The following is a 17313-nucleotide window of genomic DNA, read 5'->3' on the forward strand; positions in this document are numbered from 1 at the left end:
TGGCTGCTTAGATTGCTACGAGAAACTAGAATCACTCTCATAAAGACAGAGATATTGGCCTTCTCCCCATTGTGATGATAGATACCTCTTCATCTGTTCTGCCTGTTCTGTAGATGTAATCTGTATGCATGGTGTGCATGTGTGCAGTTGAAAAGATGAAGGACTCACATACAAGGTTTCCATACATTTCCATTTCAAATGCTTTTCCATGCGTGCCAGTTTATTTAGTGGCACTCCGGGCAATGAGATACATGTGTGTGTGTGTGTGTGGTGCTCTGCTCCAGCTCAGTGTCATCAGCTGTAATGCAGTTCTCCTGATTAAGAGAGCTTTGGAGCGCTGGTCACACACCACAGAGAGAGAAAAAACCCTGCAAGGTAGCTGTTTTTATACCAGGGCAGTTCATCACTCTAATGTCTGGCGCTCTGCCTGCCTGTGTGTGTGTGTGTGTGCTTGTATGTGTGTCCACATATTGTCAGAGCGGAGAGGTAATGAGAAAATGTTAGCAGTGATACATGTCTGTCTGGAGTGAACTGTCATGAGTCATGAGGACAGTGTAATAATGTGTTCTGTTTATCTTTGTATCCTGCAGCTTGTCCATGGACCAAGGAGCCTCAGCATCAGGAAAGGTAAGGCCAACCTCCACACAGAGATCTGTCTATGACATTATCAGTCTTATACGTATGTCCCTGGCCTGCCATTGTGTGTGTGTGTATGTGTGTCTCTATGTGCATCAGTGTGTGCTGTGATCATATCTACTCTCTCCCACTCTCTCGACATCTGTGTCCACATCTGTGACAGCGCCGGAGATTAACTTTACATAGCTCTGGTCCAAGGCGTTAAGTCCATCTTACGGATACAGTTCAACGTCAGTAAACCGCACGCAACGCCCTGGACCTGAGCTAAACTTTACAGGACCATGCAGAGATTGGACTGTTACTTGTAAGATAACCTCATATTTAAGCGATGAGGCCTGATGGGGTGTGGTACATTGGCCAATATACAACGGCTAAGGACTTTTCTTAAGCACAACGCAAAGCGTAGGACAGCCTGGATACAGCCCTTAGCCGTGATATATTGGCCTTAGATCACAAACCCCTGAGGTGCCTTATTGCCATTATAAACTGGTTACCAACATTAATAGAACAAGCATTTTTGCGTCATACCCGTGTTATATTGTCTGATATACCATGCCTTTCAGCCAATCAGCATCAAGGACCCAAACTACACCATTTATAATATATTATACCCTATTTATTGGTCATCATCAGGGAAAATAAGGGCATTTTACTTCACCCACTTGAACATGCAGTGCTTTATCTGAACATGATGTCCCAGTATGCTTAGAGAGAGAAATGCCTGATCAGCAGAAAGAGCCTTTAGTTACAAGGTCTTCTCTCACAGATGCTCCATTTGTCTTTGGTTTTGACTTTGGCCCTGTCTTCAGTGCAGCGGAATATTTTTTTAGATGGAAAGAAGACAGGTGGAGAGTTGGGAGAGACAGCAGCTGCCAAAAGGAAGGAGAGCAAGGGAGGAAAAGGGGAGGAAGAGACGGGTAGAGATCACCATCGATTACGCATCTCTTGAAGTGCTGCCCCTCTCCATTGACATAGCTAGGCCATGTCTTTGGGTCCACAGGGAGTTGTAGAGGAGAGGGGCATTGGGTAGACTTCCAAAAAGGTGTTACTGTGTCTACACGGATAAAGCATGACACAATCCTTGTGTTTGCAAAGTCAGTCATCTCACCTTGTAGAGCTCTTGTACAGCTATCTTTGTAGAGAACTGGCGTGGAACCCCGTATTATCGGCATATTCAACAGAGTTTAAGAAATATATTACCTTCAACAGTGTTATCTTGTGATCAAGCCATCAATGTTTTGTGATTATTGGTGTCGTATAAATGTTAGCTTACGGGTTAGCAATTAGCATGTTTGACATTTCAGTGGAACTACTACTATTATCAGCTTTTTGATAAGCGGTTTACCAAAAAAATACATCCTGTATTATCGGCATACGGTCCCCAGTTATTGGCCACCTTACTATTTTGTTCAATTACAAGATATATCAGTTTAATTTTGTTAAAAAAAGAGACACCAACCTCGTATCCAAAGTGTTTACTAGATAGTTGACTAGTTGGCTAGCCTTCCGGTAAAAAAAAATTACTTGCCCGTCAACTTTTCATTGCATTGCCCGGTGCTCCCTCCTGTGGAACCCTAAAAATGGTTCTTCACAAACATCTTCAGTGTTGTAACCAAATAATGTCTCATAATTTGTTTTACAGATTAATCTTATGTTTTGAGAAAGTAGATAACAATTTAATACTAAAATATAAATGAGTATGAATAATGTACATCAAATAAAACTTTAATTTCAGTAATGTGCATTGACATAAAAAATGAAACCACTGTTGGAGTTTGTGTTGCAGAGATGCACTTAAAGGAAGAAATACACAAGATGGGTTGAATAAATATTTATATTACATGTTAGACATGTAATTTTTTTTTACAAATAAATAATTTCATATGAAAACAAACAAAACAAACAATAAAATCTCGACCTCCATCCCTATATTGTCACAAAAATCACAATTAAAATCCAACTCCACCGCCACATCTTGATCCCACTGTAGACACCTGCAGTGGAACCAGTGCTGGCAGAAGTCACAGTACGCCCATGGCACCTCGGACCTACACTCCTGCGGGGAGCTTGCAGGTGGATCACGCTCCCACGGCGAGCACAGCAGGTGGTGTCTTCTTTATTTGAAAAAAAATAATGTAGAAGTATTACAGCAATAATAGTAATTGATACAACTGAGAGAGAAAAACAAACAGATTATGAAGTACCTGAGGGTGGTGCCATGGGTGGCGTGACAGAGGTGGCCGGTGGAGCTTTTCTCTGTAGTTGAGAGAAAAGGTAGTGTTAGACAGAGCATGTTTCATGAAAACCTTTTTCAAATTTCTTACATCAATACCTCTGGAGGAAGCTGCATAAGTTTTGGAGGATGTGGACATGCCTTGAGGGCTGGTGCAATGGACTGTAGATATGAAAATAACATATATATTTTTAAACATTGCAGTTTTATAAAACACATAAACTGTAATTTTTTTCGTAATTTAACGGGTTTACCTGTGGAGGTGGCTGTATTCTAATTGCAGGGGGCAGGGACACCAGACGAGGCTGCTGTGGTGGTGTAACCAGGGGAGACGGAGGAGGCAGTTGGTCCAGAGGAGGCTGCATTGGTGGTGACAGACATGGGGGGTGGTGTGCATCGTGGTGGTGGTGGTGGACGAAACCGCCGACGATGGCTTGGAGGAGCTGGTGTTTGTAATGGTGGGGTTGAGGGGCAGACGATGGTGTGGCCGGGAGAGCAGGCACTTGGCCTTCTTCTGCAGCTGGGGACTCCGGCGGCTCCTACAGGTGTTGCAAACTGGGAGGCACTGGCAGTGGTGATGTAGCTGTCAGGAGTGGTTCCAGTGGGGGGTCCAGCAGAGGTGATGGCGTCGATGGTCTCATCCTCTCATGTGCCCTCTGTGTTCTGAGGGCTGCCCGACGCTCTTTCTCGTCTGCCCTCTCCTTCTCACCCCTCTCCTGCCACTGGCACGTGTATTCCTCCCCGGTGAGGAACCACAGGGAGTCTTCTGTATTGGTCTAGACGATACTTCAGGACAGTAAGGATGTGCCCCAGGTCCTTCGCTATCAGCCCCCCCTCTATTAGGGGGTGCTCTTCTAGGGCTGGTGCTGGGACTGGAGCAGGGGCTGGGACTGGGACTGGGACTGGAGCAGGGGCTGAGGGTCCTCCTGTGGTCGCTGGGTAGGAGGTGATGGTGGACGGCACAGCACTACTGGTTCCAGGAGAGGCGGTGGTGGGACCCGGTAGGGACCGAGACGGCATTAAATGGGACCCTTCAATGGCTGAAGGGTCAAAAGGGAAGAGGCCACACTTCTTAAACCCTTCCACCACATAGTGCAGCGCTGGGACGGTTAGCGGAATACTCTGTCAAATTCTGATTTGTTTACCATGTAGGAGTGGTCACAATGGCTAAGGTCTCCAGCTACCTTGGAGAACTCAGCCTTTAAAGGGCCAAAGTATGCCACGTCCAGCAGCTGCAGGACATGGGTGCAGTGTGGTGGAAGACAAAGAAGTATAACCCCTTCCCGTAGTGCCGCCGCGAGCACCTCCGGGTCCATGTGGCTCTTGTGCCCATCAAAGATGAGAAGGAGAGGGCGCTCTTTCACTGCATGCTTAATGAAGTGCTGAAACCACTTCCTGAACAGGTCCCCGTCAATGTACCCACTGTTTGACCGTCCATACAAGGCTTGGGGGGGGGGCTCCCAGTGTGTAGTGGCCACCGGGGAAACACTTGGGGTAGATGATAAACAGGGGGACGTCCACCCCAGCTGCGTTGAAGCAGGCCAGCACTGTGATGTGCTCCTTGGTCCCCGGAGCCTGCTGGTACACGTGTTTTGCGCCCCGGAGAGCCAGCACTTTGTGCCTGCTCTGGTCGCTATGAAACCCAGACTCATCGTAGTTATAGAGTTGTTGGGTTTCTCCCTCAACCCACTCTCCTCCAAGTGCTTCTCATAAGAAGTGAAGAGGGTGTCCATCGTCAGACGTGTGGCACACTCAGCTCTCCCCCTGTCCTGGGTGTCCGGCCTCCTCATGCTCGGGTTCTTGTGCCTCCTCCTGAAAATGTCCCACCTGGCGGATAGCCATCCCTGCCCCGCAGTCCTCCATGGCATGGAACATGTCCACCTCACTCCACTGCTTCCTCTTGACTTTCTCCATGCTGTGGTGGGAAATACATGTAGCTAAATAACTTGCCATACTATTTTAGAAAGATAACTCAATCTGAATATGTATAAACATTTACATTTCAAAGGCATTGGAAGGTGATGATGAAGGATTTCACAATAACTGAAAATGTACCCACGTTTTTTGTTTGATGTTATCTGTAAAGAAAATTACTGTCCCAATTAGTTTAATATCGATACATATATTGTAACATTTTACTAAATATAGCCAACATTGATAGGTGTAAAAAAATTCATGGTTAAAAAGTTCAAAATATATTTTTGCAGATTGCGCAAAATGCCCCCATCAGAGGACTCAAATGTTGATACAGTAAAGCTTGACAACATTCAGCTGTTTTCATGATATGTATTATCTAATGCTTACAATTTCTTTCCTTTTTGGTTACTTAGCAGTTTTATCAACATTTAGCAACTAAGCTAGCAACATTAGCAAATCTCTTAGCTATATTTCAGAGGTAAGAAGTTGGATATTAAATGATGTGGTCTGTCACGCAGTCGAATTTTACAATATACAGCGTGTCCCACAAAATGTGTATACAGTGAGGGAAAAAAGTATTTGATCCCCTGCTGATTTTGTACATTTGCCCACTGACAAATAAATGATCAGTCTATAATTTTAATGGTAGGTTTATTTGAACAGTGAAAGACAGAATAACAACAACAAAATCCAGAAAAACGCTTGTCAAAAATGTTATAAATTGATTTGCATTTTAATGAGGGACATAAGTATTTGACCCCTCTGCAAAACATGACTTAGTACTTGGTGGCAAAACCCTTGTTGGCAATCACAGAGGTCAGACGTTTCTTGTAGTTGCCCACCAGGTTTGCACACATCTCAGGAGGGATTTTGTCCCACTCCTCTTTGCAGATCTTCTCCAAGTCATTAAAGGTTTCGAGGCTGACGTTTGGCAACTCGAACCTTTCAGCTCCCCTCCACAGATTTTCTATGGGATTAAGGTCTGGAGACTGGCTAGGCCACTCCAGGACCTTAATGTGCTTCTTCTTGAGCCACTCCTTTGTTGCCTTGGCCGTGTGTTTTGGGTCATTGTCATGCTGGAATACCCATCCACGACCCATTTTCAATGCCCTGGCTGAGGGAAGGAGGTTCTCACCCAAGATTTGACGGTACATGGCCCCGTCCATCGTCCCTTTGATGCGGTGAAGTCGTCCTGTCCCCTTAGCAGAAAAACACCCCCAAAGCGTAATGTTTCCACCTCCATGTTTAACGGTGGGGATGGTGTTCTTGGGGTCATAGGCAGCATTCCTCCTCCTCCAAACATGGCGAGTTGAGTTGATGCCAAAGATCTCCATTTTGATCTCATCTGACCACAACACTTTCACCCAGTTCTCCTCTGAATCATTCAGATGTTCATTGGCAAACTTCAGACGGGCATGTATATGTGCTTTCTTGAGCAGGGGGACCTTGCGGGCGCTGCAGGATTTCAGTCCTTCACGGCGTAGTGTGTTACCAATTGTTTTCTTGGTGACTATGGTCACAGCTGCCTTGAGATCATTGACAAGATCCTCCCGTGTAGTTCTGGGCTGATTCCTCACCGTTCTCATGATCATTGCAACTCCACGAGGTGAGATCTTGCATGGAGCCCCAGGCCGAGGGAGATTGACAGGTCTTTTGTGTTTCTTCCATTTGCGAATAATCACACCAACTGTTGTCACCTTCTCACCAACCTGCTTGGCGATGGTCTTGTAGCCCATTCCAGCCATGTGTAGGTCTACAATTTTGTCCCTGACATCCTTGGAGAGCTCTTTGGTCTTGGCCATGGTGGAGAGTTTGGAATCTGATTGATTGATTGCTTCTGTGGACAGGTGTCTTTTATACAGGTAACAAACTGAGATTAGGAGCACTCCCTTTAAGAGTGTACTCCTAATCTCAGCTCGTTACCTGTATAAAAGACACCTGGGAGCCAGAAATCTTTCTGATTGAGAGGGGGTCAAATACTTATTTCCCTCATTAAAATGCAAATCAATTTATAACATTTTTGACATGCTTTTTTCTGGATTTTTCTGTTGTTATTCTGTCTCTCACTGGTCAAATAAACCTACCATTAAAATTATAGACTGATCATTTCTTTGTCAGTGGGCAAACGTACAAAATCAGCAGGGGATCAAATACTTTTTTCCCTCACTGTATATATTACTTTTTAGAAAACTCTCAAAACCTAACTTAACTTACATAAATTGCAATGAAAATCGGTGGTCAGCTAGCTAGAAGGGTGTCTTTAGTCGCAAAACTTACCACTATTTTCCAGTCCATTTAAATGTTGAGTTCGAGGTGATTTAGTTCTCCAACCACTAGAGAGTGTCCGAAGGTAGGGGGTGTCCGATGTTAGGGGAAAATTAGCTATGTCTCTTTAGCCCCAAATGGTGTGTGTGTGTGTTTGTGTTTGTTTGTGTGTGTATGTGTGTGTGTGTGTGTGTGTGTGTGTGTGTGTGTGTGTGTGTGTGTGTGTGTGTGTGTGCGCACGTGAGTGCGTGTTAGGGTTAAAATTAGGTTTAGGGATAGGATTAGGAGCTAGGGTTAGTTTTAGGGTTACGAGCTAGGTTTAGGTTTAGGTTTAGGGTTAGGGTTAAGGTTAGGTTTTTGGGTTAGGGTTACGGTTAGGGCAAGGGCAAGGGTTAGGGCAAGGGTACAGGTTAGGGTTAGGTTTAGGGTTAGGGGTTAGGGAAAATAGGATTTTGAATGGGACTGAATTGTGTGTCCCCACAAGGTTAGTTATACAAGACTCTGTGTGTGTGTGTGTGTGTGTGTGTGTGTGTGTGTGTGTGTGTGTGTGTGTGTGTGTGTGTGTGTGTGTGTGTGTGTGTGTGTGTGTGTGTGTGTGTGCGTGTGTGCGTGTGTGAGTGTGTGCGCACGTGAGTGCGTGTGTCAGAACAATTTTGTAGGACGAACACGTTCCTTCACAAGGTGACTTAGCGGATGAATGAGCTTTATAAACTGCTGTGCAATCCCTTTATGTTTATATGCACAAAAAGATCCTTCCATAAAAGTGATACCCTGCATGAGCAACCAGATACTGGGACAGGACAGTCCTTTATAATGGCTTAGAAGAAGGAGGAAGGAGAGGAGAGGAGAGGAGAGGAGAGGAGAGGAGAGGAGAGGAGAGGAGAGGAGAGGAGAGGAGAGGAGAGGAGAGGAGAGGAGAGGAGAGGAGAGGAGAGGAGAGGAGAGGAGAGGAGAGGAGAGCCTACTATCTCCTGAAAAAGGCATCACTAGATGTATTTCCTTTGATTTCCTAGGTCCCTATAAACAATCCAAACTAAATCCTCCTCAACCTGATGAGATTTTGGGAGGATTACTGGATGGGTTTATAAAATAATCATTTTTGAACCAAATATATATTTTTAAACTGACATTCACAAACAATACAACACAGAAACAAGACATCCACTATACAAAATCCTACAATAACATGCCCGAACTTGGTCCACAATAATACATTCTTTGAGATGGTCCACATACAGTGCATTCGGAAAGTATTCAGACCCCTTCACTTTTCCCACATTTTGTTACGTTACAGCCTTATTCTAAAATGGATTAAATAAATTAAACATCCTCATCAATATACACACAATACCCCATAATGACAAAGTGAAAACAGGTTTTTAGAGAAATGTTCAAATGTATAAAATATAAAAACCAGAAATACCTTTTTTACATAAGTATTCAGACCCTTTTCTATGAGACTTAAAATTGAGCTCAGGTGCATCTTGTTTCCATTGATCATCATTGAGATGTTTCTAGAACTTAATTGGAGTCCACCTGTGGTAAATTCAATTGAGTGTACATGATTTGGAAAGGCACACACCTGTCTATAGGTCCCACAGTTGACAGTGCATGTCAGAGGAAAAACCAAGCCATGAGGTGGAAGGAATTGTACGTAGATCTCCGAGACAGGATTGTGTCGAGGCACAGATCTGGGGAAGGGTACCAAAACATTTCTGCAGCATTGAAAGTCCCCAAGAACACAGTGGCCTCCATCATTTTTAAATGGAAGAAGTTTAGAACCACCAAGACTCTGGGACTTTCGGGGGAGAAGGGCCTTGGTCAGGGAGGTGACCAAGAACCTGATGGTCACTCTGACAGAGCTCCAGAGTTCCTCTGTGGAGATGGGAGAACCTTCCAACTCTACAGCATTCCACCAATCAGGCCTTTATGGTAGAGTGGCCAGACGGAAGCCACTCCTCAGTAAAAGACACATGGCAGCCCGCTTGGAGTTTGCCAAAAGGCACCTAAAGACTCTCAGACCATGAGAAACAAGATTCTCTGGTCTGATGAAACCAATATTGAACTCTTTGTTCTGAATGCTAAGCGTCAGATCTGGAGGAAACCTTGCACCATCCCTACGGTGAAGCATGGTGGTGTTAGCAGCATCCTGCTGTGGGGATGTTTTTCAGCGGCAGGGACTGGGAGACTAGTCGGGATCGAAGTAATGGAGCAATGTACAGAAAACCTGCTCCAGAGCGCTCAGGACCTCAGACTGGGTGCGAAGGTTCACCTTCCAACAGGACAAACACCCTAAGCACACAGCCAAGACAACGCAGGAGTGGCTACTTTTTTTTACTTTATAGTATATAAACTAGTGGTACGTACCGCAACTAGAGTTCAGTCCTCCAATTTGTTATTGAGGGTGAATATGAGGCTTTCCAATTGATGGCTATACATTTTTTGCAGCAATTAGACCTAGATTACAAAACTTTCTCTGATATTGATCACCAATATTTACATTTCTCAACAGACATAATCGTGGAGATGGATGAATATAAATTCCTAGACACAATGAAATGATAGCAAATACAGTACATTATCCCAAAATGGTGTTAGTTTGTCATAGGACTACAGCATATGTAATAGGTTTCCTTTGTGCTTTTTGCATCTCCAACAGAGATGTGACTTTTCTGGGTGCATTACATGCATTCTGGCAGGACTGTAGTAAGTCCTATGAATTATCTTAAGTTGCGGTAGTTTATGTCCTTGGTTGTAGGAGCAGGCATGAACATTTTCAGATATCTGTGACCAATGATTCTCCTCAATTTCTTCCTTTAGATCTGTTTCACATTTTTCTCTTATAGGTTCTGAACTATCAGGTAGTTTCAATCAACCCTTGATATAACTTGGCAATTAACTTCTTTGGTGTAGTATTATTTCAGTATTTGTTACATGCTAGATGCCTTTGATTCATCTAGATTCCATTGAAGATTGAAGATTCCGATTGAGTAAGATTTCTGAGTTGTAAGAACTTAAAGAAATCGGCCTTGGATAATCCAAATCTTTCTTGTAATTGATTGAATGACAGTAGAGAGCCATCATAGTACACATGCTCAAAATTCATGATGCCACTTTGGAGCCAGGACTTGGAGGTCAAATGGGGTTATTCCAAAAAGGGGTGCCTGGTGATATTGGTTCTTTCCACCTCTATGTACATTTTCTCAAATATGAAGGTAATTGAGAATCATTGGATTGTCTGTTTTGTTCTTCAACGCCTTGGACCCGAAGTAGTGAATATATTTGAGATAATAAGGTATCGTAAGGTATTACATTTATGGCTTTGATACTCCTCGATCCACAAGGATAGTCTGCTGTCCATTGTTTAAGTGAATGCAGTTGTGCAGCCCAGTAATACATCTTCATATGAGGTAGTCCAAGACCTACAGCTTTATAGGGGAAGTGTAAAACTGTCAATTTGACTCTTGAGGTCTTTCCAATAAAGTTGGAGAGCAGGCCATTTATTTTATTAAAAAAGTTAGATGGAATTTAAACTGGCAAGGCCCGGAATAAATACACTACATGACCAAAAGTATGTGGACACCTGCTCGTCTAATATCTTATTCCAAAATCATGGGCATTAATATGGAGTTGGTCCCCCCTTTGCTGCTATAACAGCCTCCACTCCTCTGGGAAGGCTTTCCACCAATGTTGGAACATTGTTGCGGGGACTTGATTCCATTCAGCCACAAGAGCATTAGTGAGGTCGGGCACTGATGTTGGGCGATTGGGCCTCGCTCACAGTCGGCGTTCCAATTCATCCCGAAGGTGTTTGATGGGGTTGAGGTCAGGGCTCTGTGTAGGCCAGTCAAGATCTTCCACACCAATCTCAACAAACTATTTCTGTATGGACCTCGCTTTGTGTACGGGGGCATTGTCATGCTGAAACAGGAAAAGGCCTTCCCCAAACTGTTGCCACAAAGCTGGAAGCACAGAATCGTCTAGAATGTCATTGTATGCTGAAGCGTTAAGATTTCCCTTCACTGGAACTAAGGGGCCTAGCCTGAACCATGAAAAACAGCCCCAGACCATTATCTATGCATTGGGGCAGGTAGCGTTTTCCTAGCATCCGCCAAACCCAGATTTGTTTGTTGGACTGCCAGCTGGTGAAGCGCGATTCATCACTCCAGGGAATGCGTTTCCACTGGTCCAGAGTCCAATGGCAGGCGAGCTTTACACCGCTCCAGCCGACGCTTGGCATTGCGCATGATGATCTTAGGCTTGTGGACGGCTGCTCGGCCATGGAAACCCATTTCATGAGGCTCCCGACTAACATTTATTGTGCTGACGTTGCTTCCAGAGGCAGTTTGGAACTCTGTAGTGAGTGTTTCTTACGTGCTATGCGCTTCAGCGCTCGGCGGTCCTGTTCTGTGAGCTTGTGTGGCCTATCACTTCACGACTGAGCCGTTGTTGCTCCTAGATGTTTCCAGTTCACAACTTACAGTTGACCGGAGCAGCTCTAGCAGGGAAGAAATTGTACAAAACATCTAACTGAAAGAGAATACTCCTATTACTCTCATGTCCACAACTCATATTCAAGAATTGACTTTATTGTGAACTTTTCTTTAATACATTTGCAAAAATGTCTAAAAAACGTTTTTTGCTTTGTGTGTAGATTGATGAGGGGAAAAAAACAATTGAATCCATTTTAGAATAAGGCTGTAACGTAACAAAATGTGGAAAAGGTCAATGGGTCTGAATACTTTCCAAATGCACTGTATATTTGCGCCCATCTCAGTGAACTAATCCATTGCGGAGGCCTAGACTAAAAGCCAATTTATGCTTGATTCTAAAATGTTGTCGGAGGCTCCATATGGAGGATGTGACACAATGGCGGAGCCTCCACAGGCATGCAGAGGCCAAATCGAGCTCTGTACCGCATCGCCATGCGCCTCCCAAAGTTTGTAACAATGCGGAGGGCTCTGTATAGCTCTGCATTGACATGATTGGTTGACGGTAGGTAGGGGCGGTACATCCTGTATAAACACAAACTCACTTCCTTGACAACAGCTCCGCAAAGCGCAAGAAGTATGAATGCCCTGACTTCTGCTGAGGCCATTCTTGCCCTGACTTCTGCTGAGGCCGTATCACCGTAAATGCTGCATGGACATCGGATTGACCATGCGCCGAGATGCACAATGCACTTCTCTCTCCAGAATGCGCTCTCTCCCGCCAATTTGTGCACATTCATTGTTTCATAACTTAATGTGGGAATTGTTTGCGTTTGATTGTTAGTGTATATCAATTCCCCATTACATATATCACCAGTAGTACATTTACCGTTAATTCCTATAATTTCTAATCTACAATGTTTGTTACTTTGGTTACGGTAATTTATTTTAATGCATTCAATTGTATTATTCCAGTCTTCCTGTTCTCATTGTCGGAGTGGACACATTGTTTGCAGAGTGCGCAACCTATGCTACACTTGTGAGAAACAAGTTTTGGTTTATTTAATACACACGTTTTTGAGCCGTTTCCGCTCTACTTCCTGAACTCCTCCCGTCGATGCAATCCACTTCCGTTCTGCCGGGCTGGGTTTGTTTTGCTAGCTAGCTCAGTTGTGCCGACAAAGCACTGATATCGCAGTGACAAAGAGGATATAAAAATTACAATTACAACATGAAGAAAAGTGGTTCGGGAACGACGTTGCGGAAGTTGGTTGCAAAAACTCGAGAAAGCACCTGAACGAGTGGTTAGATAGAGAGTGCTACGACCACAAACCAGCTACGAAGAGGCAATGTCCATGCGCTCCATTGTTTACATTTTTTCGCAAGCCTGATACCGACTCGGAATCAAGGACCTGGCTGAAGGCATTGAATCTAAAGAAACCACCCCTCAACGTTTTTGTTTGTTTCTATCACTTTGTTGACCAAAAACCTACCAAGGATAATCCTTTCCCAGAGTTGTGGTTAGGATACAATCGCCCTCCCCAGCCAAAGAGGCATCAACTCACCCAGCGGACCACTGCCTCCCCCCAGATAAAGAAACGCAGACTTGAATCTGAGGGTAAGTTCAGCAACTTTAGCTATGAAGCTGACAATACTGTTAATTATGAAGAAGTTGTCATACATTAACATTGCTTGCTACCGGTATTTTGCTAAGGCAGTTGATTGTTTTGGAGATGGGACAAACAATGCCCACGATAGCTACATCATTAATTGTGTGTGTGTGTGTGTGTGTGTGTGTGTGTGTGTGTGTGTGTGTGTGTGCCTGCCTGCGTGTGCCTTAGTCTACATCATAAATACAATGCAAGGTGGCAGGCTGTTGTGATGATGATTGTGTGTGTGCGTGTGAGTGCAATGTTGTAGTACACATTTTTCCATTGTGATGTTTGTAGTGAGAGGACTCTATGCCTGCATTAATTTTGCTCCATCCATGTTTTCTCTTCCCCTTTTTAGATGCTCCAGAAACCTGTCAGCCTGTCTGTGAGGCCGAGCCTGCTACACCAACATTTCGAGATGCCCAGACCCAATGGGAGGATCCGTCACATATTGATCACATTTACTGTTCAACAACACAGTCTGTTAAAGTAGACAAGGCCACACAGTGCGAGGCAGAAATGGGTCCTACTGTGACCAGCACCACGGTCATTGATGATGCTAGGTCCCGGCTGTATACAGGAGTGCTTATGGTTCAATTCTTCACCCTGGTGACGGTGTTGTTGCCTTTCAGTAAGCCATCAATTACCCTTCCTGTTGTTGACCAAATACTTATGACGTTGATGAAACTAAAACTAAACCTAATATTAGGAGATATTGCTCACCGCTTCAATGTGTCTACATCCATGGCAAGCGTTGTGATTAGTCACTGGATTGACGTGATGGGTGAACAGTTCAAAGTCCTGATCCCCTGGCGTCCAAGAGAGACCATTCGTGCCACCATGCCCTTGTCGTTTCAGAGGAACTACCCTCGAACCACCTGCATCATTGACTGTGCCGAAAGTGCCATGCAGAGAGCCACAAACCACGACTCAAGGAGTGACACTTTCAGCCAGTATAAATCACGCAACACTGTGAAATATCTCGTCGCTGTGGCCCCTAATGGGCTAATCATGTTTATATCTGATGCCTATGCTGGCAGAAGCAGCGATAAGTTTATCACCATGGACAGTGGGTTCCTAGACTATCTGAGGGCTGGTGATGAGGTCATGGCGGACCGTGGGTTCACCATTCGAGACTTGCTTGATGAGAGAAGGGTCAGTTTGAACATCCCTGCTTTCACCTACAGGCGCAATCAGTTGACCAATGAGGAGACGACACGCACCAGGCGAGTAGCCAATGTCCGCATACATGTGGAAAGAGCAATCCAGAGACTGAAGGTGTTTAAGATTTTATCCCAGAATGTTCCCATCAGCATGGCACCGAAACTGGACAACATCTTAACCATCTGTGCTGGCCTAGTTAACCTGAAGAGTCCACTGATCAGTGAGGTTTAGAATCTTGCCCTGTGTCCCTGTCTACCAACACCCAGCCATGTTGTTCATTAAATACAGATAAACACAACAAATACTGCGTGCATTGTATTTTTTAAATATTATATATGAATATTTTCATAGTGATGTAATTGTGTGGGCTGCTTTTGTATTTTACTTTTTAATACCTGTTAAGATTAAACACGCAATCTTTCTTGTTGAAGCCATTTGTTTAGTTTCCTCAAAACAATTAATTAATCCAGTGTTACGTATGAGCTTACTATGAATTATGAACTGTGTTAAAATAAATTGTAGAAATCTAAGGATTGAAATTACATCAAACTTTATTTTCACTCAAACAGTAGGCACACTGATATATTGCACAGCATAAAGAGATCATGTAAACAATGGACATCTGTTGGCTCCTGTGGGCATGACCTAAATAAGGCAGTTTATTTTGGTTTTAAAATGCTGAGATATTTACTGCAGAACTGTAACCTTCCCTCAACAAAATCATCAACAATTTTCGGGAGCATGTGGGCAAAGTAGAATGTGCGCAGCCTTATGATATGCCCCTGGACAAAGCCTTGGTCATAGGGTACTTCGATTTCTAGGTGCTCAGTTTTGTTCCAGATCACCAACTTGGAGTGCTGAAGCCCTGTGCAGTGCATCCCAATTTGTACCTGCATGTAGTAGCCTTTTGGACCATTGCAGGCAATATGGTAATCTACCCTATCTCCGTTTGCCACAGTTGTGATTTCGCAGTTCTTTGTTGCCAAAAATTCTGCAAGTGACTTGTTTCCCATCACAGGTGATTTGATCTCCAACAGAATGTCGTTGTTTATCACTCCATCGGGAGATGCTGCAAGCCACGGTTCCTTTTCGCACACCACTAAGCCTTTGGTTTCAATGCTGTTGCCCAGAGTTTCCAAATAGTCCCTTGCAAGTTCCTCCCCCTCCGCTCCTTGACGGGTTGCGGCATAGTAGTAGAACCGTGTTCCCAAGCTAGCGTCGACATCGCTGTGTTTACACCGGCAGACGTTGTGCCAACAACTTCCGGCGGAAATGAAATGCATTTGTGTAGAGTTATGGCGCCACCCGGGATACAGCGCGTAAACTTGTGTATTCCATTTACGAGTTCTGTCAATTTAGTCATTGTCTTTTGTTTGGAGCTCTCCTGTCAATGTTGAGTAAGGATGCGCACACATAGAAGTAGGCCTATAGGCTACCTGGCCTGCGCGCAAATGTAAGCATATAAATGTGCCCATTTGGGGATTTGATAGTATTTCTGATTGGCTTAACACACCACCACTAATGACCTGTGGAGCTTCTCAAAGTAATGTTTTCTTCACCTCAAACAGCAAGCAAATGAAGTCTGTTTTTACATCCATTGAGAATTACAATAGTTCCTCAATGTATTTGAAAAATCTTTCCAGCTCTCTTTCGATAACCACTCAGCGTAAAAGGGAAAAATGTAATGCTCTGATCCAGTGGAAACGTCATAAAATAGGCTTCTTATCAGCTGACGCTCTTAAAAGGAAATACAATGAGCTTTTGAAGTAAACAAAAATAGGGCACTTTTCACAGAGAGAGAGGGAGAGAGGGAGAGAGGGAGAGAGGGAGGGGAGAGCGGGAGAGAGGGAGAGAGGGAGGGAGAGAGAGGGAGAAAGAGAGAGGGAAGGAGAGAGAGGGATGAGGGAGAGAGGGAAGGAGAGAGAGGGATGAGGGAGAGAGAGGGAGAGAGGGAAGGAGACAGAGGGATGAGGGAGAGAGGGAAGGAGGGAGAGGGATGAGGGAAGGAGAGAGAGGGAAGGAGAGAGAGGGAGAGAGAGGGAGAGAGGGAAGGAGAGAGGGAGGGGAGGAGAGAGAGGGGGAAGGAGAGAGAGAGGGAATGAGAGAGAGGAAGAGAGAGAGAGAGAGAGAGGGAAGGAGAGAGGGAAGGAGAGAGGGATGAGGGAGAGAGAGGGAAGGAGAGAGAGGGAGAGAGAGAGGGAAGGAGAGAGAGGGATGAGGGAGAGAGGGGGGGAGAGAGGGAAAGAGAGAGGGGGATGAGGGAGAGAGAGGGAAAGAAAGGGAGAGAGAGGTAAGGAGAGAAAGAGAGAGAAAGAGAGAGATGGTAGATAAGGAGAGCAATTCTGGCGAAGGAAGGAGAGAGTTTCAAAAAGTTTTCAAAGTTTACCCAAGCGAGCTGCCAAGCCCCAGAACTGGCTATAATTCATGCAAGGCAGAATAGAGCTGCAGACTGAGAGCTGTTGGCCAAGTCAGCTGGGAAGGCGCTCTTAATACACTGTGTAAGATCTTCAAAGGTGTTCAATGTGAACAGGGAGGAACACTCTTTAAAATGAAACATCCATCCAGCCACAACCTCGCACAGTGTCAACAGTCCTCAGCTCCCAACTAATTTCAGCTGTGAAGATAAAGCCAGATGATGATATTTTAACAAGTCCCCGCTGCTAGCCATTCTCTGTCCTTCATCTTGATTTAGTCCATCACAGCAGTCATAGAGGGACTATTGTTCGTCTCTCCACATCCCTCTTTCCCTCCCTCCATCCCACTCTTTTTAATTACAGCCAAAGGACAGAATGGACCGATTGGCTAATTAATTAAGAATAGATCGCAGAATGAAATAGTTTGTGACATGACCCCACTTGCACCGTGACATCGAGTAAAAATGTATGTGTTCAGCACTGGTTCAGCACAACAAAAGTCTCATAGCAAAGGATCTAGCATAAGACTACTTTCATTTTAATGGTGAATGAAATTAGATAGCCCAATCAGTGGCTATGCATAGACTCTAATTGATTTTGGC

At 44.5% G+C, this 17313-nt stretch overlaps 1 protein-coding gene across 1 annotated transcript in view; it reads left to right on the forward strand.

Moving 5' to 3' along the window:
* LOC121583496 (whirlin-like) overlaps window positions 1-17313 on the forward strand; it is a 161896-nt gene that overhangs the window by 94156 nt on the left and 50427 nt on the right. The window contains exon 5 of the mRNA XM_041899641.2: window positions 591-627. Within this exon, the coding sequence (XP_041755575.2) occupies window positions 591-627 (37 nt within the window). The remainder of the gene's footprint in view (window positions 1-590; window positions 628-17313) is intronic.

Source organism: Coregonus clupeaformis, unplaced genomic scaffold (assembly GCF_020615455.1).
Source record: "Coregonus clupeaformis isolate EN_2021a unplaced genomic scaffold, ASM2061545v1 scaf0094, whole genome shotgun sequence".
Lineage (NCBI taxonomy): Eukaryota > Metazoa > Chordata > Actinopteri > Salmoniformes > Salmonidae > Coregonus > Coregonus clupeaformis.